Source organism: Rhizophagus irregularis, chromosome 17 (genome assembly GCF_026210795.1).
Source record: "Rhizophagus irregularis chromosome 17, complete sequence".
In the NCBI taxonomy this organism is placed as follows: Eukaryota; Fungi; Glomeromycota; class Glomeromycetes; order Glomerales; family Glomeraceae; genus Rhizophagus; species Rhizophagus irregularis.
Window position 1 is genome coordinate 4,280,496 of NC_089445.1, and position 24,044 is coordinate 4,304,539.

Consider the following 24,044-nt stretch of genomic DNA (forward strand, 5'->3'; position numbering starts at 1 on the left):
AACTTCCTTTTCTCTTAGGTCCCAGCTCTTCGGCATTTCGGCTCTTCGGTTTTCGGCTCTTCGGTTGCATCTTTTTTTTCATTTTTTTTTCTTTTTTCGTTCGTTCCGACTATTCTTTCCTCTCAAACATGACGTACTTCAATAACAGATGGTTCAAATGCAAGTACTGTACATAAGGATAACGGGGAGCTATAATGTAAAAAATTTCCAATTAATATAAACTCATTTAACATCTCAAAAAAAGTAAGAAAAGCAAAATTGTATAATTTACCCTGGGCATTTATTTTTGTTTTTTATGTTTTGCTTCGGCTCTTCGGCAACTTCGGCGCCTTGATATTTCGGTTCCAAGGTTCCAAGGTTCTAAGGTACTTTTTTCATTTTTTTTTCTCTTTTTGTCTTTTTTTCGTTCGTTCTATCGTTCCAACTCTTCTTTCTCTTAGATCCTGACTCTTCGGTTCTAAGGTACGTTTTTCATTTTTTTTTCTTTTTGCCTTTTTTTTCGTTCGTTCTATCGTTCTAACTCTTTTTTCCTCTTAGGTCCCAGCTCTTTGGCAACTTCGGCGCTCGCTTTGGCATTTCGGTTCCATATAGGTGGGATTTTTTTCGTTCCTTTATTCTCTATTTTCTTTCTTTAACTTTGTTCTAACATCTTTTTTTTTTGCTTCTTTCTTTTTTGCTTTTTTTTATTTTCTTCCTTTTGTTTTTTTTTCTTCTTTCCCTTTCTTCTTATGAATATATATATATATATATATATATATTTCTTAATTATTGTTTTTGACGCGTGCCTATCATGTAAAAATCAAAACTACCCTAGCGTTCTCAAGAAAAAAAGCACTTGGCGGCCGGTATTATGCGGAATTATGCACTGTCACGTGAACAGTGCGGTGACAAATAATGAGTGACGAATAAGTTTTTACCAACTCGAAAAAAACTCAGATAAATATAAACAATGAAAACATTGAGGGGTGTGTGATTTTTACATGGTCACGTGTCAAGTGCTTTTTTTCTTGGGAACGCTAGGGATGATGTCCTCACACCACCAATTGATAATACTCACTCGTTCATCGTCTGATTTCCGCCGATCATGGAATCCACTAGATCAAATTAAGCGAAACGTGAATAATTTTAATAATTGTTGATATCTTATGTAATACAAAAAAATGTATTAACGATTAATTTAATCGTATCGAATTTTAATTCAATATGAACTATTTTTTTATTATTATATTTTCTATTACACAAGAAATACAAATGAAATAAAATTCAAGATTATCTATATCTTTAAAATAATAATGATATACTACTTCAAGTAAATATGAAAGACAACTAATAAGTAATCCCCCTAAATTATCATTGGAGAATTGAAAATCTCGACAAAAAAAATTGTTGATAATTAAGTGGATTAATTTTAAGAACATTATCATCAACAAAATTTTGAATTATACTTGAAAATTCTTCATTGAGACAATCATCATCATTTAAATCAAATTTAAAATAAAGCGAATAATTTCTTTCTTTCAAATTATTTAAAAATTCTTCCAATGATTCAACTGAAAATTTCCATGACCCTCTTATCTCAATACGTTCCAATTTTTTTGAAGTTGATTTTGATAAAATTTTTAATATCACATCACCATTTAAAGATTCATAAAAAGGTAATCTACCATATATTTTTATATATTCTAATTGATTACAATGAACTAACAGGTCTCCTAATGCATCGTCGATTGTATCGACAAAGGGAATGCATAAATGTTCTAGTTTTGGACAATTTTGATATATTGCTATAACGATTTGTATAATATCTTCTGCTTTAATATTCTTGGCAAATTGATTATGGATTTTAATCATTTTAAGATATCCACTTGTATTTTGTATTAATTCTTTTATTTCTGTAAGATGACAAACTCTAAGACTAAGAAGTTTTGGTAATTTAACTAAATATAAATCATTCATAGTTTTCGTGGAATATCCTAACATTAAAGTTTCTAAATTTACAAAAGAATCTAAAATATTAAGAGGAATACATAATCGAATTTTTCCATGAATATGTTTAAGTGTATTCTTATGTTTAATTAATGCTTGACCTATCATCTCACAAAAATTATCCCAATTCTGTCCTTTTTGTCCACTATAAATGAAATATTCTAATTTCTTTTGAACTTCAATTAATTTAATTAATCCCTGACTATTATTTTTATTATTACCTTTTAATTCAAGTTTTTTAATATTAACACAAATTTTTGCCAAGTTATAAAAGATTCTTTCATCTATATATTGTGTACAAGTTAATTCAACAAGATTTGATAAATTATCTTTTAATTTCATAAAATTCACCATATCATGTTTCTTATAACATAATTTATGAGAAATTCCAAGATGTTTTAAATAAGAACATTTATTAAAAATCATATCATAAAATTCTTCTTCTATAATCTTTTCCTGATTTCTTGAAAGTGGTGGTTCGAAACAATTTTTAATAACTTCTATTACGTCAAATGTAATAATAGATTTACAATAAATTATATAATTGAATAATGGTCTTTGTGTTTGTATAAATGATAAATTAATTTCATTCATAATAAGTAAATTTTTTGATTCTTCGGATAAAAATGTGAAAAGAATTTTAATAAGTGAAATATTTTTCTCATGAGATCTTGATTTTGAATTATGATTTAAACAATCTTTCCATAATATTGGTATAGTTAACTCACACCAAAGTTTATTCACTAAAAGACAACTGAATAATGTATCATAATCATTATTCAACTCTTTAATTATTAAAGCGAAAATATCAGGAATGAGTTTAGACATTATGATTGAAAAAAAAAAGTATGAAAAGTTTTTGAGTTTATGGAAAAATACAATAACAATTATTTGTTTTATACTGATTTTATATTTGCTAAATTCGAAAACAAAACCGATAAATACAATAAAAACAAAAGAAGCGTCAAACAAATACTCAAGTTACACAAATATGTAATGGACCAATCACGTTTATGTGTCAGATTTATTCTCCGCAGAAAAATTGCATCACAACTTCGCCGATCATCATCAGAAGCTGAATCATGGAAGACGAGGATCGAGGATCTACCGTTAAATTTCCTTCTACATTTAAATAAAATGTCCATATCATAGATTCTGGCAATTTCTGGAACTTTTTATCGGTGTATCCACGCAATCATAGATTTAATGTATTATACCACTGGCCTCGAGTTTTATTAATTAATAACTCATGTTGCTTATAATTCTATTATATTTAAAATGTCATTATTGTCGTTGCCGATTAAAATCCTCTTCAGCAATCTTTTAATTCTGGAAGTGGAAGATGTAAAGAATTTAAAATTCTGGTCTCTAGCTCATAATTCATGATCGTTATTATTATTATTAAGATTTATTATTTATAAATTAATATTAAGGCAGTTGTTATTCGTACCCCACTTTTGTTATTCGATATCTCTATCATGATCTGCGGGTTCATTAAATTTTACTGTTATTTTAATATTCATAAAAATTATTAACGTGACCGTCGGCGCATACTTATCTTATTTTTGTCAAAAATCAATAAATCTTTATAAAGAATATTTTAGTAAATTTTAATTTTAATGGTCAGTATAAACAAACAAACTGCTGCACTTTTTTCATCACGATATTAATTGCATAAACAATAGTAAATAATATAATGCCCTTTTTTGATTAAAAAATTGAGCAAAAATAGTATTAAAAGAATTTAGTATCTTAACAATATTCGTAATTTATTAATAGATTATTTTGTATTAGCGAAAAATATTATTTTTAAATATAAAAATAGAGCGACGAATTAAAAACATCAGACGAGAATATTTTTTTGGCGTATCAATAATGTACTTCCAAATTTGAGATAGTATGTTGATCGTCATTTGATGAGTTGCATGAGATTTCATTGAACGGAATATTGTTTCATTTCCGAAACAACAAAATAATTAATAAATTCTTCTTTCAATAAATAAAAAAATTTATTTTTAACTCAGGTGAGGCGATTTACATCTTTTTAGTACATACAAAAAAATCATTGATAATACCAGATGGAGGTTTCATTCTTTTATTTTCAAAGAAAAACTATTCCATCATATATCTCTTCATGATCAAAGAATATTACATGTCTATATGATTTATGCATTCCTGCATAGTCACACGATGAAATGCCATGTCCATATGATTTTATGCAGTATATTGTATTCCCTGCATAGTCACACGATGAGATGCCAAACGAAAAATAAATCTCTTATCATTATTACTATATATTTTTTTTTTTAAAAAAAAAAGATTTCGATATAAAAATAGAAACGAAGGTGATTTACATATATTTTCATCGAAATTATCGAATGTCATAATTCAGTATATACATTATGTCAGGATCTGCAACATTCTTTTTCATAATATTACACAAAATATTGCATTGCGTACTTATGGAAAAAGTTAATAAATTAATATATTAATAACCTTATATAGAATTAATAATGTAAATGATGGTACATCTAAGATTTAAGAAAAAGAAGAAAATTTGTTAATTAAAATTTAGACCTTAACGAATAAAAATCAAGATAACCAAATCCTTTGTCTAATACTTTATCAATATCATTGAAAAGTTCATTATACGTAAATATTTTACGCTTTTTCAATATTACACAAAATAATTGTACGTAATCAGAGCGTAAGAGGTGGTCATATTATAGATTTTAATATAAATATAGTGGGAATGGAGCGTTCCCTTCAACTTCAAAAAAATAATAATAATAATAATAAATAGAAATTAAACATTAAATTCATACTCCTCTTCTTTTTGCTCACTGACGGATAACATAAAGTCATGAATTATCAAAGTGAAAGAGAGAAAAGATATAACAAGATTGATTCCGATGTATGTTAAATAACTTTATATTAAATCTATTATTTTTTATTATTTTTTATTTTTCATTTTCATTCTTATTTCTTATTTTTTCATTTTTGTTTTTATATTAGAGCGAAAAAATTATTGTTGATTACATGCAGAAATGGATTAACAACGGAAAAGTTGAACGGGATCCTTTTGTTCAAATAAGCAAGATGATTCCACATGATCCAAAAAAAATATGCCACCAGTAAGTTTATTATTATTATTATTATTATTATTTTTAATTTATAACTAATAATATATCATAAATTTTAGCTGGACGAATAAACTAAACCCAAAATGTAAAAATCACATGTTTTTTTCTTTTATTAGAAAAATTTTATAATAACTTTTATTTTCTTGTTCTATAGTGTGTTTAGCTAAAGATGTACCCATCACTCTCCATGAGAAGGAGTATATCTTTGAATGGGTTGAGAATTATCTTAACTCTAATAACAAACCAATTTCTTGGAAACTTTTACAGTTAAAAATGAAAGAAAAATTTGGAATATTGCGCTCTCGAAATGATTTAAAAAATGTTTGGAACATCAATAAAAGAAAAATGATCAAACGTGATAATCATGTTAATATTGTGAGTATTCCTTTATTTGAAAATTATTTAGCCATGAATGATTATATCTCTTATTTTTTACAACCACCATCATATCAAGAAACAACTGAATTAGTAGCAAGTGATATGATCTTGGAAACTTTTAATTATTTGAATTATTTTGAATGTATTAGTGATTCTGTAATTCCTTTATAAGGTATCTTATAGTTTAGCGAATTAAAGTATTTTATATTATTATCTTCTCACAATATTAAATAAAATTTATCAATATTAAGTCTATCATATATTAAATTATGGAACATGATTTTCAAGGCGCAGCTGTGAAATCAATGGTATCCACGGTTCCCCCTGAAATAACTATTATGATACTATCAGCTATGAATATATGTTTAAATTAATATTAAATATTTATGATATCCCCCATTCAATAACTGAGTTATAGTTGAATACTGCGGTGACCAATAGGAATTAATGCTACAATTAATACTGATTTCAATATAATAAAAATATCGTCATTAAAATTCCGCATATTCCTAAATGACTGAACAATAACATACGCCAATAATTAATTTATACTATATAAGCGATTCTTAATTTTTTTACTCCGTTGGCGTCTTTCATTAATCTCGTTTGCGTAAAAATTATTATTTCATTAACCTCGTTTGCGTAAAAATTATTGAAGTTTTTTCAACCAGTTTAAACAACTTCTTTGTTTGTATTGCACGCTTAAGACCGATATGTGATATATATTCCTTAACTCATATGACTAAATCATTTTTAAATCAAAAATATAAATACGGAAATTTCTTTTGTGTAGATCATTCATACGATTTGATCATATGGTTTAATGAGTGCATATATGGAAAGTAAGGAAGTAAAATTATTTGAAATTATTCAAATTATTCATCAATTACAAGAACCTTGCATGTTATCTTGAATCTGGATCGGGTGCGTGTAGTTATTATCAAAAGTAATAATGGTATAATGACATTTATTACATAATATCAGAGGTACCAATTAAATTACAATATTAGATCACATGATTTTTATTAAGTGTAACATAAGATTTTCGCTAACTCCGCATCCCCGAATCCCCGAATCCCCGAATCCCCTAAAAAATTACGTAATAAATGTCTTTGTCTTATTGACTTTTTTTTTGTAAATAACTTACCAAATTATGAAAGTGTTAATGTTGACTGTTTTTGTAAAAATTTTACCAAATTGGAGACAATAACCTTATGTTTTTCATGAGGCTTACGAATTCACTTGATCTAAGCTATATATGATTTAGTACATTTCATACGCAAAAAAAAGTCCGTTACTCCGGAATATAAATATAAATTTTCAATAATCAATCACTTGTAATTGTTACTGCTTTTTCTCAACAAAAACCCAATGTTATTATAAATATCCTTTTTTTTCCCCAAGTCTACCATAAAAAAAAAAAGAAAAAATAAAATTTCTTTTTTTCACACCACCTAAAATTTTCTATCTCTTTTCAATATTGATTTTTCTTTCCAAATCTTCATAAAAATTATTATTTTTTTCTTCATCAATCATGGAAATTACACCATTTGTAAGAAGACCAGGCGTTGGCCGTGAAGGAAGACCAATTAAAGTTCGAACTAATTTTTTTGAAGTAATTACAATGCCGGAAAATAATATTATACATTATGATGTATCTATTACACCTGAGGTCCCTCCGCGATTAAATATGAAAATATTTGAAAGTTTTGTGAACCAATACCGAGAAAGAGCCCTTGGAAACGCAAGACCAGTATTCGATGGTACGTATTCAATAACGAAAAAAAAAATATTTTTCGATACACTGAATAAAACGGAGCGAAATATTACTTCAAAAAGACATCAAAACTTTGTTTCATAATTTCTTTTTATTTATAAATTATTAATGCTATTTAATATCTAAATATATGCTTGTATTTAAAAGATGGAAATGGATACTAACTAATAACAAATTGTTTATAGGAAGAAAAAATATGCTCGCCCACAAATTGTTGCCTTTTGGGGACGCCGCTACCTTCAACGTAAATATCTTTACTTTTTTTGGCTTTTGAAATTTTTTTAAAAAAAAAGAGTATAATAAATTATATTTAACAAATTAGGTGACACTAGAGGAAAGAACGCCCGTGGCGAGTAGACGTCCACCACGTGAATTTAGAATTAGAATTAGAAGGGTTGGAGATATCGTCATGGGGGAACTGTTTCAGTTTTTACGTGCGAGAAGTAGGATGACCAATAATTGCCAAACGGGTAAGTTTTTATTATTTCTTAGTTTCTTTCTTTTTAATAAAAACGAATCTCATAATGGATTATAATCATTTATGTAATAAGCAATAATGGCGCTGGACGCAATAATCGGTCACAAGGTTTCTACCTTACATGTTGCTGTAGGTAGATCATTCTTTACCCCGGAAGGATCCCGTTCTATTTCTGGAGGTGCTGAAGTATGGCAAGGGTACTATCAATCTGCCCGTCCCACTAGTGACAAAATGATGATAAACATTGACTTAAGTGCAACCGCTTTCTATGAAGGTGGTCGACTTGTGCAAATTGTTGCAAAAATATTGGAGCTTAGATCTCCTGACGATCTACGTAGGGGCCTTTCTGAAAGGGAGCATCAAAAGGTTGAGAGAAAAATAAGAAACCTCAAAATAAGAGTTAATCATAGAGCCGAAGCCCGAACAAGTTCCAAAATTGAAAGATTAACACAAACACCCGCATCGCGCACCATGTTTGAAAAAGATGGTAATACCATCGACGTAGCAACCTATTTCCAAACCACTTACAATATGCGGCTAATTTATCCCTTCCTTCCTTGCGTTATTGTAAGAAGGAACGTTTTCCTTCCTCTTGAGGTCTGCGACGTAATTCCGGTAAATTATGTGATTCATCTAACAATATCATATAATTATAAGAATTTATTTTCTAAACAAAAAAAAAATATTTTGTGTATAACAGGGTCAACGACATATGAGGAAACTGGATGGAAAACAGGTAGATGAAATGATGAATTTCACTCGCCAGAATCCGACCCTTCGTGCAAATAAGATCCGAGCTGGGCTCAATATATTAGATTACCGAAATGATGAATACATGCAACAATTTGGAGTGAGAGTATCTAATGAAATGGCCATGGTAGGTTTAAAATATGTATTATTGTGATACGGGAATAAATTATATTTTAATTTTATTTTCAATAACGCGAACAGGTGGATGGTAGAATTCTACCAACGCCAACGATCCATTACCATCCATCATCAAGAGATAATCGTATCCAACCGGCAGGTGGAGTATGGAACTTACGTGACAAGAAAGTTGCAACCGGAGCCACCCTCGGCTCTTGGTGTGTTTTGGCTTTTTTAAGCCCTGACGTTCTACCTGATCATGATATTAATGCGTTCGTGAGAGAACTAGCAAACACATGTCAAGATACGGGGATGGTAAGCTTAATCAATTAATCAATATAAACACATGAATCATTCTTTTATGAATCATTCAAGTTTCTAATAAATGTTATTATAATCACAGAATATCCCAAATAAAAATCCACCAATATTACATGCGAACCCTCAAGGAAATATAGAGGAATCATTAAAACAAGCATGGTTAAGGGCTGGCAATAGTGCCAAGGCCCAACCGCAACTAATTCTTTGTATTCTTCCTAACACAGGACAACCATTATACGCCGAAATAAAACGTGTGAGCGACACTGTCATCGGTGTTGCGACTCAGTGTGTCCAGAATAGATATATAAGACAGACTAAAAAGCAATATTGTGCGAACGTTTGCCTAAAGATTAACGTGAAACTCGGTGGGATGAATTCGTTTATTGATCCTACACAAATTCCATTTATATCTGATAGGCCCACCATTTTGATGGGCGCAGACGTTACCCACCCTGCACCTGGACCTGGTAATTTTATTTTTTTTATTTTTTTTTCCTCAACCTTATTTTTAATATATTTTTATTTCTCGCATCTCTTTTTTAGGCAGTGACGAACGACCATCTATTGCTGCAGTTACTGCCTCTGTGGACGCTAAAGCATCCCGTTATGCTGCATCGATCAGAATCCAAAGAGGTCGTACTGAAATCATCGCCGATTTGGCGAACATGGTTAAGGAGTTGTTAAAAGCTTTCTACCAAACTTGTGGGCGAAAGCCTGAAAGAATATTATTTTATCGAGACGGAATTTCTGAAAGCCAGTTCGGAAGCATAATAACTACTGAAATAGCCGCGATTAAAGGTACTTATTACATATTCATGCTTTTCGTTAATTTGATTGATTTATTTTCTAACTTATAATTATTACAGCCGCTTGTCAAGCTCTTGACGCTAATTATAAACCAACGATAACATTTGTTGTGGTGCAGAAGAGGCACCACACACGTTTTTTCCCAATTGATAGTCGTGATGCCGATAGAACGGGAAATTGTCCCCCGGGTACAGTGATCGAGACTGTTATAACCCATCCATTTGAATTTGACTTTTGTAAGTAATCTAATTTACATATACATATGCAATTTTAGCATTTCTAAATCATTTTAAATCCTTAATAGATTTGCAAAGTCACGCTGGGCTATTAGGGACGTCTCGGCCAGCCCATTATTATGTTTTATATGACGATAACGGTTTTAATCCAGATATGTAAGTTAATTTTAATTTAATTTAGTAAATTTAATATAGTAACTAATTTATTTATTTAATAATTTAGGTTACAAACATTATCATATAACCTCTGTTATATATACGCGCGATGTACGCGTTCGGTATCTTTGGTAAGATTTTAAATTGCATTTGTTATTATTGTATGCAGTAATAGTAATAATTGTCTTATATTAAAATAGGTACCTCCGGTGTATTATGCACATTTAGTAACAAATAGGGCAAAATTACACGCACGCGGCGGGCCATTTAGTGATACGGGATCCGAAGAAGGTGGGGGTGCTGCGGTCACATTTGGAGTAGTAAAGCCAGAGCTACAGCGGGTAAATATTACAAATTAATAAAGATATCTCAAATTTATATTATTCTTAAATATTTCATATTCTAAAATAAACTCTCCTCTTTAGGTTATGTATTTTGCGTAATTATTTTATTTACGTGAATAACCGACCATATATTACAATAGAAATTCCATCTTGTTGACATATCTTTATAATTTTCGCACGAGTCATTGCAAAAATTATTTTTCTTTTTTTATTATTATTATCTTTTCTTGATTTATTATCTTACAATAATTCCTTACCCTAATCATATATACATATACCCTTCTCTAACCCCAAATCCTTTGCCTAATACTTTACCTTCTTTAATCTCGCTGTGATCGGTGGTTGTGGACTTGTGATAAAATTGTTAAACGAATTAGATTAATTTTTTTTCATGATAAGCATGTTCTTAATAAATTTTTGTGTTATAACGCATTAAATTAAACCTTTTTTATTTCTTTTTGTATTTTTTTTTTCAAAAATTAATAATTAAAGTGTCATATGCTTTAACAAATAAAAAAGAATATCAAATTTGGTTGAGTATTAACTTAATATCGTTGAAACTTGAAATATAGAGAAAATATTTTTCCGATTGCTTTTTGCCAACATTGTAATCGTAAAAGACCATTAAACAATGACTTCATAATCAATATTATTCAAAAAATCAAAAGTATAGAAATAATAGAAATAAATTCTTTAAAAATTTATAACCAAATTGAAATATAATAAGATATGAAATGTGATTAACGCATATTTAAATGTTAAGATCTTTTCGGGCCCAAAATCTACAAATAGTGAGCATTGGTCTAGTATTTCGTAATTCCTTTTTAAGCTTCGTAAACTTCTTCATGTATTCCTCCTTAGTAACACCTTGATATTCTGTTATTTCTTCAATTGCAATGTCTGAAGTAATAAAAGTCGTTAATATGTCTAAGATGGTTGATCCAATTTTACCACCATTAGGACCTATAATGAAAGTTCTTTTATCTTTGTTAACTTGTGAAATATTTCGTTGAGAACTCATCAATTCGTCAAGGTTAGAAGTTAAACTTGTATCAACCCCACGTTCTAAACATATTTTCGCATCTACAATTTAAAAATATACACACACATATATATGTTAACGTAATGATAAAAATATCAAATTTAAAATTAAAATGAGAAAATTTATTTACGAGTGCGATACAATTCGCTCATTACGGGACCATTCTTTTCGGGTGAAATGTATTCAACCAATTCAATAAAACTGCCTGGCTTTGTCACTCTATAAAATACATTTCTTTTTTAAAAAACTTTTTTTTTTTTTACAAAGGAGAAAAATCAAAAAATTCATTTTATATACCTAACGAGTTCTGAAATCACAAAATCCCACTGAATTGCTTTGATAATAAGACCCATAACCTCTTGATGTACGAAATCAAATTCGTCATCAGGAAATGGTAGCCCATTGAATATATCTGCTTCAACGAACTCTAAATTTTCCGGAATCGCCTATTAATAATACGATAAACATATATTAATTACTTATATTACTTTCTTTACTTTCTTTATATTTTTACGTATTACTTACTTCACTTGGATATACAGATTTTATGTCGATTCCAAAGAAATTTGAATCCTCATACTTATTCGCTAGATCTATCAACCATGCACCTGGCCCACATCTTAAAAATATATAATATAAAAATTTAAGGAATTTGTAAAGCACAACGACTTATATATTATGATTTGAAAATAAATATGCAGAAGAACTACGCCCTTATTACCATTTAACTCACCCAACATCTAACACTTTACATCCTCCTTCAATTAATTTTTTTTCAATCGGCGCAGAAAAACTACTTTGAAACATATGTCTCCTAAAAAAATGGTTAAAATACTGTCTATCAATATCGTCATAGCAATGATTTGACAAATGATAAGTAGTCTTTGGATTTCTTAAGTTTCCTTCTAAGTTTAGTAGTTCATATTGTTCGAGTATTTCGGGTTGTTGAGATTCATTTGGTTTCGGAGTACGCTTTTTATAGAAACATGATAATACTTTACTTTTAAGGGATGATTTTGTATTGCCCATAGTTTATAATAAAATTAATATAAAAAGATTGTGAATTAGAGTCACTGAAGCATTGTTTAAATAATAATTGTTGAGAAAACCGGTGACTCGGCAAATCATTGTATAATCTGATATGGTTAATCCATCAATATGCAATAAGTTTACACAAAAATTATTGGCATTACGGTTTCATTGCTTTCATTTATTAATAAAAATGATGAGATTAAAATATCTAATAACTATAATATAAAATTATTTTTAGCATTTTTTCATCTACTATAATTGGCTGAATTTGATAAATTCGTAATGTAAAAAATAGTAAGTACCCGCCCCTTCTCTGAGCCTTCCTTCTATAGTTATTGTATAAGCTACAGAGGCCCGATAGGCATTTCAGAATGTGTTCTACTAAGTAGGGAGCAGTAGGGCTGGGCAGGCAGGCTCCGGTAGTACTCCGCCCAGCTCGAGCCAGCCGAGCCGAGCCGCGGATCGCAATCAATTGAGCTCGGCTCGTTCGAGCCGAGCTTCAATGCAGTTTGTTCAAGCTGGCTCACGAGCTATGAAATTAAGCATAAATGATATTTGCGCATGTGATCATCAGCTGATCATTTCGCAAATTCTATATTTAAAATCTAAAAGATCGTCCGGTTCGAGCGGAGCTTTAGGCTCCAGCTAGCGAACTTCACTATTTTGAAACAACTAAATAAATCTTATAATGTAAAATTTTTTTAAGATGTAAACGTGTAACTGTTATGTTCATATAGTAGTATATCCAGAGAAGCAGGTTAAGATCGTCAAATGGAGAATACTAAATCATACCTAAAACACATTAAAGCAACTATACCGTAACAAATACACATGAACATACCGTAACCAAACAAATAACACTAAACTTTAACCGGTATGCTTTTTCTATTTACCGTTCTTACCGTACCTGTTTATCTGGATGTACTGTATATATTATTTAAATACAACTAAACTTACAGATACGGTACGAAGTCATCTAATAAAATATAACCCTATAAAAAATTTTATCCGTTATTTCTGTAAAAACTGAGCCTTTCACGGATCCATTCACGGAAAATGTAAATAAATACTTGTTATTCCATGGGGATCAATGAATAACTGAAATATTCACCGATGCCTTGGGGGCCCCCGAAAGGGAGGGGAGCATCGGTGTATATGGAGTATTTATTAGATACCCATGGAATAACAGGTTTATCTCATTGTGTATGGCGTATACACCGATGGATTTTATACTTTTTTATACTTTTTTTATACCGGTAGAATAATTTACAAAAAAATCCATCGGTGTATACATAATACCGATGGGATAATTCGATAAATTCCGCGATATAAGGTTATTAATTCCGGGAATATGAGCCTTTTACGGAAAAAAGATGGAATATAAAAAACGGATTGACTTTATTTACAGGGTAATACTTATAATATTTTTTTCCTTTTTATTTAGTTTTTAAAATTACCATTAAAAGGCTAAAAATTTTTTGATAAAATTAGTATTCATTTTGTCTATAATCATATCCAAAGGTTATTTATGTGATATTGCCCTATAAGAAATATGTATACGGAAAGGATACGTTTTGTATACATTTTATGTACGTTTCTATAGATTCCGTATACAAATTCCGTATATTTAATAAGCAATTCATTTTTGAACATTTTTTGAAAAAACTAATGTATACGGAAAAAATTAATCATACGGAATGTATACGGAATTTTTAAACTTACAAAAATCTCGTATCATAACACGAGATCACGTGATTGTTTATTGTTTTGTTATGATACGTTTTTTGTTTTTATATAAACCCTTACTTTGATGAGTTTGATCTTCCGATCTTCCTTTCTGTCTTTCCTTTTCTTCTCTTTTCTCTTGTCTTATTTTTGTTATTTTTTCTAAATTTTTCTTCTTTTTTCGTCACCCCCCCTTTTAAAAAAAAATTTTTTTTCGTCACTCCTTAAAAAAAAAAAATTTTTTTGATTTTATTCTTTTATTCCCACTCTTCTAAAAATTTTCTTCTTTCTATTTCTATTTCCTATTTATAAAAAATTTTTTATTTTTCTAACTTTGACGTCCTCCCTTTAAAAAAAAAATTTTTCTTAACTCTCCTAACTTCGTTACCCTCTTTTTAAAAAAATATTTTTTTTTGATTTATTCTTTATTCCCCTTTCTTTTTTATTTATATTTATCCCTTTTTTTATTTCATAGGCCAGCAGATTTTTTTTTGTGAGAAGATTCAGTTTTTTTGTAGATCAGTTTGGGAGTCCTTTCCTTTTTGTAGGATTGTTCAGGATTTTTTTCTTTTTTTAGGTCAGTTCAAATTTTCTTTTTTTTTTTTTTTGTAAGTTGGGTTCAGATTCTTTTCTTTTTGTAGGTTGTTTCAGTTTTGTTGCTTCAGAGTCTTCTTTTTTTGTAGGTCAGTTTTGGATTTATTTTGTTGTTTTGGTTTCTTTTTCATCAGATGCTTCATAATTCTTTTCATTTATGTAGGTCAGACATTCTGGAGTTCTCTTTCTTTTTTTGTAGGAATACTGACCTTTGGTGACTTGGACGATTGCAGATACTATATGAAGGGGGGTTTTGTTTCCAATTAAGTTAGACGTTCTTTTTTGTTTTTTTTAGGTTGTTTTACTCCAAATGAACCTGAACTTATAGATAATTTTGGTTGCAATAGGTGTAATAAGAAGGGAATTTTCATAATGTATTTGTATTTTGTTTATTTTTTATTTTTTATTTAATTTAATAAAGTAAAATTAGATTTATATAAATATAATTATAGTAAACTGTAATACTGTACAAATAGTAAATTCAGTGACCATAATCGTATAAATTTCGTGATAAAATCAGTGATCAAATCATGTAAATTCCATATGAATTCCGTGCAAATTCCGTATCCAAACCATATTTTTAGTGATACGGAATTGTGCATTTTTCCGTATCCTATTATGATACGTTATTTCTAAGGAAAAAAAATCGTATAAAAACTTTATAAAAAACGTATCCAATTTTTTTATAGGGTTGTAATTCCTATGGTATTTCGGTACGATTTGCAATTGGCATCGTACCCATCGTACATGTACATAATTAATCTTACTTATTATATCATATCGTACCATACTACTTTACTATATATCGTAATTGGACGTCATATAAAAAAATCGTACTGTACTGACTCTATAATATATAGTATATATATATAGGACAAGTACGGTACTTCGGTAGGAAATTTGATTAACCGTAAAGCGTACGAGATTTTTAGAAATGGAAACACGGAGGGAAGTGATGAAAAAATCACGTAAATTTTCGGGATATTTTTTTATCAAGCTGCGCCAATGATCTTTATTATAAGAACCAATAATGTTACAAAGTTATAAACGAGCTGTTAAGTGTAGAAAAGTTGTTTTGATGAATTTCGTATTATATTGAGATGTAAGTTGTCAATTACATAAAACAACATGGCAGAACTAGAAGTCTACTTTGATCTTAATGTTAGTATGGTCAGACGTTGGATTATAAAGCAAGCGTGGATTAGACAACCGAGAAAAATGGCAAAAGAAAGAAATTGGTAATAAGTGACGAAAGTAATATTATTTCAACTATAATTACATTTATTATATTATATGTCTGGTTAAATTTTTACAAGGGATTTTCAATAAATTTTACAGTGTGCTTATTTTATGCTTTTTCGGAATGTGCTTATTTTCGGTAAAATGCGGTATTCTGCCAGTTTGACTTATGTAAAAACTAAAGCAATGTTGAGTTTTTCTTCCATCTGTTCTAAATTATGTACGTATCATTTGAGATCCTGTATAAGCCTATGAACGATAAATTATTTTATAGGATAAAAATTACAAACATACGTACTGTAATTTTTGAAATTTCCATATTACGTTTGTTTACACGTGATAATCTGCAAATTTTTAAGAACGATCCAGTAACATTCAAAAAAAAAAAATTCCGCAAAAACGGAGTTGTAAAATTTGAATACTAGATACATTAATAATTAATTCAAGTAATTATTTTAATAGATACAACAAGAATTCTAACATTAATTATTATTTTCCAAAATACTTATATTTATAAAGCAGGAAACGAATTTAGCATACAGAAGTTGTATAGGATCATAAGAATTCCTATAATTATGGATTTTGAATTTGTAAGTTGCAAAAATTAAAATTTTCCAACTAGAAGAGATCAAAAGAAAAAATTTTTAAGTGTTTACTTTATATTTATAATAAATTGAATCATTTTATGGTCAAAATATTTCAAGCTTTTAACAACTGAAGCTTTAGGAGTTGCAAAATTATTGACGAAGTTTTTTTCAAATTCAAAGATTTCGTATTTACAGTATACCATATTTTTTTTTACGAAGTAATTTTCTTTGATGAATGCTTTTCACTTTTATAAAATTTTTTGTGTATATATCGCATCCCAGAATGTTACATAATTAATTTCCTAATGTCAGCCACCTTTCCAATCGATTAATGAAGTGCGGATGAAAAGAGTTCAGCAAAGTCGTTCGTCAAAATTATTTAGCCGTTAAAATTATTGAAATACTTTCATTTAATTGCACTTCTATGTTTTATCATAAAATTCCTTTTTTGCTACCCCAAATATTCTTTGTATATTTTCAATCGGCGAAATGCACAATCGCTATAATGTGATAGGTTAAATAAATGGTAAATAGTGGACAAAAATCACATAAAATAATATCATAATGTGAAATTTAATTTTAAAACAAATAAATGTATCTATCAATTTGAGGACCAATGCCAAATTTTAAATTTGCGATAGATAAGACTTTTCCTTCTTCCAATTTTGGTACATAGCATGGTTTTTCTTCGTCAAGAGGGTAAAACACTGTAATATATTAAATATTTGGGTAGACTATATTCCGAAATATAAAGAATTGTTGAGAAAAAATAATTTTTTGGATTTCCCATACGACAAAAAAAAAAATCCTTACTGTTTACAAAGAAGCGAAACGAGCAATTAAAAAAACATCTTTGTTAAAAATTATATATAGTGGTCATAAATTTGCCAATGTTAAAATCTTGTATTTGATAAAAAAATCTCTACATAATACATAATCTGCTGAAAATTCTAAACAAATAAAAAGAAGAAAATTTCTAAGTTTACACGGGGTGTTTGTACACGGGTCATATAAATATAATTTTTAATAGACTAATTTTTTGTTTTTTAATTTGAAATTGAATGCTACCGACATTATACTCTTTTACTTTTTATTCTTATTATATTACAGATAAATATATGTATTTTCACCTGCTTTGCAAGTTTACTTAAGACATTAAAGGAGGTTTTGAATGCCGTTTTTAATCTACTAATATGACCCGTGTTTAAACACCCCGTGTACAAATAGAAATTGCCTAAAAAGAAATTATATACAACCTCCAAAAAATTTTATAATCAACCGAACATTGAAATTAGTATTACAAAAATGGTATAAGAAAAGATGATACGATTCTTCGAATTTTTCATATCAAATTTCTGAAAAAATACTCCTTTACGCATATTTAATTGACATGGCTGGATACACATTTTTATTTACTATTTATTTATTAGTATCTGGCAAATTTATTACTAATATTATTGCATCTCTTGCACTGATCCCCTTTCCTATTACAATGGTAGGTTTTATTTATTTATAAATTTGCTTATCATAAATATCAATTTTTTTTTACATTCTACTTCATTTATAGTTTTACAGTAAAACAATCTTACATGGAATTTCATTTCTTGTAGTACATTCCTTTCCGACGTGTTCCTTTTTTACACGCAAAGAAACTCTTGTTTGGAATTACCATCAGAATTTTGCTTCTTTCTGACAAATGCAGCATTCTATACATCAGGCGTACTCTTACTTATATTTTTAATTATATCCACGATATTTTATTGCTATCATCTTTGGTCAAAAAAGTAATTTACACCAATACTTTATATTTATATTTCACATATGTAATAAGTAGTAAAAAACTTACAAAATTTGTATAATTAATTAGGATATGGCCTATAAGACATAAATATCATACATAAATGATAAAGAATAAGTAAGTGAATAACAATTACTAGTTCTTTTATCCACAAAATCCTAATATTTTTTTTATTTATTATTTAAGCATGAATGCTACTATATACCAAATATAATTCCCAATTTTCCATGCGAAAATCATGATTATAGGATTGTATACAATTTTTTATATATATACGGTTTGGATTATAAGCATATTAGAAAAAAATCTACATGGTATGAGAATTATTAATTTTTTTGTCCCATTAAATATCGTAATTATATATTATGCGTATTTGATGTTGAAGGGGGTAAGTATCAAAAATAAATTATTAACTATAAAATTTGTCATAAACTTTCTTAATAACATATTTTCTTTACTATTAGGTAAGAGATGAGAAAAAATGGATGATATACATCGTATATTTTGGGAACATTTTTCAAGCCATCCTTTTATATTATGCAACGAAAGATATTTGCTATAGTTCTCACTCTTTGTTTTAAATATGACGCATTTTTCGATGTGTTTTGTAGTTTAACAGTAATATCCTGGATAACATTGATTTTATCCACATGGAATTCGATCAGATGTCAAAGAAATTTCGGGTTGCATCTTGGACAATTTCGTGAGTACTGTAAATTTAATCTATTGAATACTCCTTCCCTCTTTGATAGCATCATATATTTCACTTGCTTCTCTGATATTATTGCTCTAAAAATTATTAATAAAGACTTACCCAAATTGGGGTTCATTTTTTTATCGCATTATGCATTAATTACATTATTTATACATATATTATTGAAAATTTCTATGCAACTCCTATATTTTTAAAAATGTAAACCATATACTCTAATTAATGAATATGTCACCTTTTCTCGAATATAAGATTCTACGGATAGAGACTGGAAAGTCACAATGTTTTTTCGAGATGATATGAAAATATATTGGTCTCCAGCACTTTGTCAACTTCTTCATAATTATCAAAAAACTCTATAAATGTCGTAAAACCCAACTCTTTAGAGTCCAATAAAGCCTTGATTGCTTTCTTTCCTACTTCATGATGTAATTGCTTTCGGAGTAGTTGTGCAGTGTTAACTACACGAAAAAGAAGTTAAAACAATAATCCAAAGCAGAATTAAATAACTCATATGAAGCAAATAATGAATACCTTCAAAGGATTGTCCGTTAAGAAAATCATCCGCCACAGTCTTTAGCTCTACAATTCGACCACAAACCAATTCGTATAATTTTTTTGCCTCTACTTCATTGATCTTGCGTTTCTCAGTTAAATATTTCATTGATTCTTCGTTGCTAAGGTCTCCAATTTCAATCACTGGATGTTTCGCACGTAACCAGCACTACGAGCTAAAATAAGAATTATGATCAGTAAGTAATACTATTTTCAAGAGCACAAAAAGTGCCAGTACTTACACTCCATTCTTCCTGAGACACTTCCTTCACTGCTGACAAATACTGTATTCTCGATGATCAGTACTCATTTTAGCATCATCTTGAAGAGTATCAAGAACTTTGGGATTTGTATTAATCAATCTGCTGATATTGTCATAAACGATGACTGGAAGTTTATTGTGCTTTGTTTTGTACACTGTGCCAGAATTCTTGAAGGCTTCCAAGGCTCTTCTCCACTTGGGACGCCTATCAGCTTCACCTATAAAAAGAAACATTGGGATCAAAAGCTTCAGTTGTAAAGGATAATAATGATTAACTTACCATTATCACCTAATATTTTCTTCATAAGCTGTGCCGTAAAAGAAATATGTTCCTCAAATCTAAAATTAAGAGATTTCCTAAATGCTTTGCCAAAGTGCTCTACATCTTTATCTTCAGTATCAGAAGGAATTTCAACATATATGACACCCATTCCGCCCTGTATACCCTTGTCCTTATCCTGCCCTACTTCCCTTGATGCAATTCTGGTTAACGTAGTTTCCCGGTCCCATGTTCACCGCAGACCACATGATAAAATGATTGATTCCTATTCGGTTGAAAAATTTTTTTAAGGCGTTCTACAACTAAAGGTCGAGGAACAAGCTCATCATCTGAAATATCAATTATAGGCCGAGTTCCTTTTTCCACGGTCTTGTTAAGAAGATGGGCGTTATACTTGTTTTTACGCCAAGCGTATATTATATCTCCTGGTATAAAGATGCTAATAATAGAAATCAAAACGTACACCACAATGGGAACGAAAATAGACTCTTCAAAAGAGGTGTGGGGGAGAAGTGAAGAGTTTATATATGATTTCGAGAAATATAAACAAAAAAAATGATGTAACGTCAAAAGTATGGATACAAAGATAAATATAAATATATATTTTTTGCATTGTACTCGATGGTTAACGAGATGGAAGAGCTGTATGATTTTAGAGGAAGACATTAGAAACGAATTTAATAATTTGAACTATGTCGAATTCAATAGAGGTTTAAGAGAGTTTCTGTGTACCTTTCTGAATACATCGGGACTAATAAGATAGACTCTTGAACTCCTGATTGCTTGTTATGACGCAGCAAATAATATAATTCCCTCAAAAAAAATAGTAAAAAAAGTAATTTATCAGTATTCAGTACGTGGGATATTTATTATTTCTTTTGTCGTACGACTGACCGTATTTGACAAATGTGGCTTGTGTGATCTTCGTGCAACACAGATTTAGCGCAGTAAATTAGTACAATAAAAAAATTCAAATATGGTTTATAAATGATTGTTAAATGTAGCACCTTGAATTTTTTATCGCGCACGTTAAAATGCAAATGCATAGAACAATTATGCAAGTATATGTTTTAAATATAACGCAACATTGAACAAAGAACTCTCGTTTTTTGTTGAAGAAAACGATCTCTTTTTAACTATATTTGACTCAACTTCTGGAAATTACCTACACCATAATGTACGTGTTGAGGTTAGAAAAAAGGATACAATGCACGAAGGATTAGAAAGTAAACTGTTATTAATAAAAACATTAGAATTTACACAGCTCAAATTCGTTCTCCTTCCATCCGATATTGCCGCAAGCCCGCAACATCACCACCACAAATACAATTTCCTAATGCTTTTGAAAGGCTAATGGATTCCAGACTTCAATTTCCAGTACAAGAAAGAGAAGATACGAAACATGATTTGTTGAGTGTTTAACTAAGGCTATCTGGTATATTGATCCATATTTGGAAAAATTGCGTTCAAGTGGATGTCATCTTCCTTCATTATTTAACTCTCTTCCAGTATATCAGCAAGATGGTGTCTATAATGAATACTATCAAAGAATGAAGGAAAAAAAACATAGCTTATACGCTTAGAACTTTTTCATTTAGCTAATTCTATAGAACTTTCTCTAGCTGAACCGTGGGCATGCAAAGCTTCTTGGCAAGAAGTTGTATCAAATGTTTTTGAAGTCACAACAATGATGAAAAAGTATAGTGATCATCTTGAAGCTACTAATAATAATATGAAACGTATTCATGAAAGTAAAAATCCAGCGCGTGAGCTATCTTCCAATTGTAATATTCGTCTTATTTCTATACATGTTGGAGAAATTGATGAGAGATACTCTGGACTAGATTCTGATCTTAAGAATAAAGAATTATTTGGTTTTTTGATCTTAATCAGAATGTACCAAACGATCCTATAAAAAAGCATAATTTTATCCGAGATATTCAATTGTCTGTACCTGCAGGATTGTATCAGTAAGTTTTTAGTAATTCTATTCTTTAAATAAGAATTATTTTATTGAAATATCTGTATTTATTCTAGGCATTCACATGGAAAGTATCTTAGAACTCTTAACTTTATATGGAGAGCACCTGATACTGAAGTAGCTTGTGAATATTATGAAACTACAGATGATTACTCGTATAAATGATATTATATCAATATATTGTACTAGACAGATGAGGAAAAATGTATGTTGTATCGTAATTTAACTGGCGATGCTTCATTGGCAAATGATCAAATAAGTAAAGAGATGAAAGAAAGACTGCGTCCTATGATGTCACTAGGGGATCCTTCAATAATAATTGATTTAAGAACTAATAATGGATTTCAAGGATCAAAATTTGATATGTTTTGGAATGAATTTGATGGATATTTTAATGAGGTAATGATAAATATATTTTTGTGTTATACAATTCACGATCAAATGTTAATATTACATTTGTCTATTTCTAGCATAATAATACTGTTATTAATGAACGCCGAGCAGATACTGTTGTGTATATTTTATATGTTATATATATTCGAGAGTTACGAGATAGAGTTATTGCTCGTTTAAATATGAAATACCAAGGACCACCTCTGCCTGATGATGATGTAGTTCCATCAGAAGAATGGATAAGATTGAATTTTGCGCTATCTAATGCATATGCTACCAAAGCTATGCATTACAGGATGTTTTAATGTAAAATATAAGGTGCAATCCCGATTATTACAAAAATCTAGTGAAGATGAGCATTGCTGCCGCATTATATTTAAGTATGAACGAATTTAATTTAATATCAAATATCGAGATTATGCATGTTTTATCTCAGCAGATGATAAACATAAGGTACCAAATGGTGAGGGTGTACCTGTATCTACAAGTGTTCATAATAAAAAAAACTTTGACATCAACTGAAGGAAAAATTACTGAAGCCGATCATGATGACTTTACCAAGTTATCATTAACTCCATCTGTTACACTATTTGTTAATATACCAGATAATATATCTGAATCCTTTTATGATGGGAAAGTGTATGTATGTTATAAGGATACAGTTTTTCAGCCAAGTAGTGCTTTAAGGAATTCAACAGAATTTTTTAATCTTGTGAATCAGCAATATCAAAATCAACCTTTACCTTCAATTTTATCACTTTATACTGATGGAAGTCCTGACCACAGATGTACCTTTGGATCCGTTCAAGTAGCTTTAATATGTTTATTTTTAGCAAGTGATTTTGATATGTTAATTGCAGTTAGAACAGTTCCACATCACAGTTGATGTAATCCTGATGAAAGAATTATGAGCGTTATTAATTATGAACCACAAGGTGTTGCTATAGGAAGAGACGAACTTAAAGATGAGTTTGAAACTTTAAAAACATTAGAAGATATACGTGAAAAATCAAAAGATAATCCAAACTTAAAAGCAGAATTACAAAAATGCATTACAATTCAAGAATTAATTCGTGAACGTACAAAATATTTATTTGGAAAAATGAAACATTTGAAACTGATGATCCTGCATCAGACTTGGAAATTAATGAAATGTTTGAGGTAAATTTTCTTTTATAATTTATAAAGATATATGCATTATTATTTTAATATTCTATTATTTACAATTTTAGGAACCAAATTTTTTTTACGACTAGCTCGCCTAGTTCTCTTGTCCTTTTCGTAATATTATTTTTTTCTTCCTATCAATATGAACTCAGTTGACACAACCAACAAACTTCATACCAATAAC

At 29.3% G+C, this 24,044-nt stretch overlaps 10 protein-coding genes across 10 annotated transcripts; 5 read left to right on the plus strand and 5 right to left on the minus strand.

The window, feature by feature from the left end:
- Positions 1-1,350: 1,350 nt before the first annotated feature.
- On the minus strand, positions 1,351-2,814 carry OCT59_009617 (uncharacterized protein; the record flags this gene model as incomplete). The annotated part of the gene is made up of 1 exon (XM_025325110.1): positions 1,351-2,814. The coding sequence occupies one exon, from the start codon at positions 2,812-2,814 to the stop codon at positions 1,351-1,353; it is 1,464 nt and encodes a 487-aa protein (XP_025182802.1).
- Positions 2,815-4,849: 2,035 nt separating this feature from the next.
- On the plus strand, positions 4,850-5,678 carry OCT59_009618 (uncharacterized protein; the record flags this gene model as incomplete). The annotated part of the gene is made up of 4 exons (XM_025325109.1): positions 4,850-4,900; positions 5,002-5,120; positions 5,189-5,214; positions 5,284-5,678. The coding sequence occupies 4 exons, from the start codon at positions 4,850-4,852 to the stop codon at positions 5,676-5,678; spliced, it is 591 nt and encodes a 196-aa protein (XP_025182801.1).
- Positions 5,679-11,244: 5,566 nt separating this feature from the next.
- Positions 11,245-12,564, minus strand: OCT59_009619 (uncharacterized protein; the record flags this gene model as incomplete). The annotated part of the gene is made up of 5 exons (XM_025308898.2): positions 11,245-11,576; positions 11,666-11,754; positions 11,833-11,981; positions 12,061-12,154; positions 12,269-12,564. The coding sequence occupies 5 exons, from the start codon at positions 12,562-12,564 to the stop codon at positions 11,245-11,247; spliced, it is 960 nt and encodes a 319-aa protein (XP_025182799.2).
- A 1,671-nt stretch (positions 12,565-14,235) lies between these two features.
- On the plus strand, positions 14,236-15,153 carry OCT59_009620 (uncharacterized protein; the record flags this gene model as incomplete). The annotated part of the gene is made up of 4 exons (XM_066133705.1): positions 14,236-14,266; positions 14,768-14,869; positions 14,934-14,975; positions 15,050-15,153. The coding sequence occupies 4 exons, from the start codon at positions 14,236-14,238 to the stop codon at positions 15,151-15,153; spliced, it is 279 nt and encodes a 92-aa protein (XP_066000121.1).
- A 4,345-nt stretch (positions 15,154-19,498) lies between these two features.
- On the minus strand, positions 19,499-19,886 carry OCT59_009621 (uncharacterized protein; the record flags this gene model as incomplete). Its single annotated transcript, XM_066133706.1, has 2 exons — positions 19,499-19,683; positions 19,757-19,886. 2 exons carry the CDS (start codon positions 19,884-19,886, stop codon positions 19,499-19,501), a joined length of 315 nt encoding a protein of 104 aa, XP_066000122.1.
- A 28-nt stretch (positions 19,887-19,914) lies between these two features.
- OCT59_009622 (uncharacterized protein) lies at positions 19,915-20,470 on the minus strand (the record flags this gene model as incomplete). The annotated part of the gene is made up of 4 exons (XM_066133707.1): positions 19,915-19,953; positions 20,020-20,061; positions 20,118-20,257; positions 20,320-20,470. 4 exons carry the CDS (start codon positions 20,468-20,470, stop codon positions 19,915-19,917), a joined length of 372 nt encoding a protein of 123 aa, XP_066000123.1.
- Positions 20,471-20,526: 56 nt separating this feature from the next.
- On the minus strand, positions 20,527-21,065 carry OCT59_009623 (uncharacterized protein; the record flags this gene model as incomplete). Its single annotated transcript, XM_066133708.1, has 3 exons — positions 20,527-20,758; positions 20,902-20,961; positions 21,052-21,065. The coding sequence occupies 3 exons, from the start codon at positions 21,063-21,065 to the stop codon at positions 20,527-20,529; spliced, it is 306 nt and encodes a 101-aa protein (XP_066000124.1).
- Positions 21,066-21,295: 230 nt separating this feature from the next.
- Positions 21,296-21,656, plus strand: OCT59_009624 (uncharacterized protein; the record flags this gene model as incomplete). Its single annotated transcript, XM_066133709.1, has 3 exons — positions 21,296-21,298; positions 21,368-21,496; positions 21,573-21,656. The coding sequence occupies 3 exons, from the start codon at positions 21,296-21,298 to the stop codon at positions 21,654-21,656; spliced, it is 216 nt and encodes a 71-aa protein (XP_066000125.1).
- Positions 21,657-22,006: 350 nt separating this feature from the next.
- On the plus strand, positions 22,007-22,465 carry OCT59_009625 (uncharacterized protein; the record flags this gene model as incomplete). Its single annotated transcript, XM_066133710.1, has 3 exons — positions 22,007-22,129; positions 22,213-22,289; positions 22,357-22,465. 3 exons carry the CDS (start codon positions 22,007-22,009, stop codon positions 22,463-22,465), a joined length of 309 nt encoding a protein of 102 aa, XP_066000126.1.
- Positions 22,466-22,663: 198 nt separating this feature from the next.
- On the plus strand, positions 22,664-22,998 carry OCT59_009626 (uncharacterized protein; the record flags this gene model as incomplete). The annotated part of the gene is made up of 2 exons (XM_025315420.2): positions 22,664-22,699; positions 22,771-22,998. The coding sequence occupies 2 exons, from the start codon at positions 22,664-22,666 to the stop codon at positions 22,996-22,998; spliced, it is 264 nt and encodes an 87-aa protein (XP_025182796.2).
- Between the last annotated feature and the right edge of the window lie 1,046 nt (positions 22,999-24,044).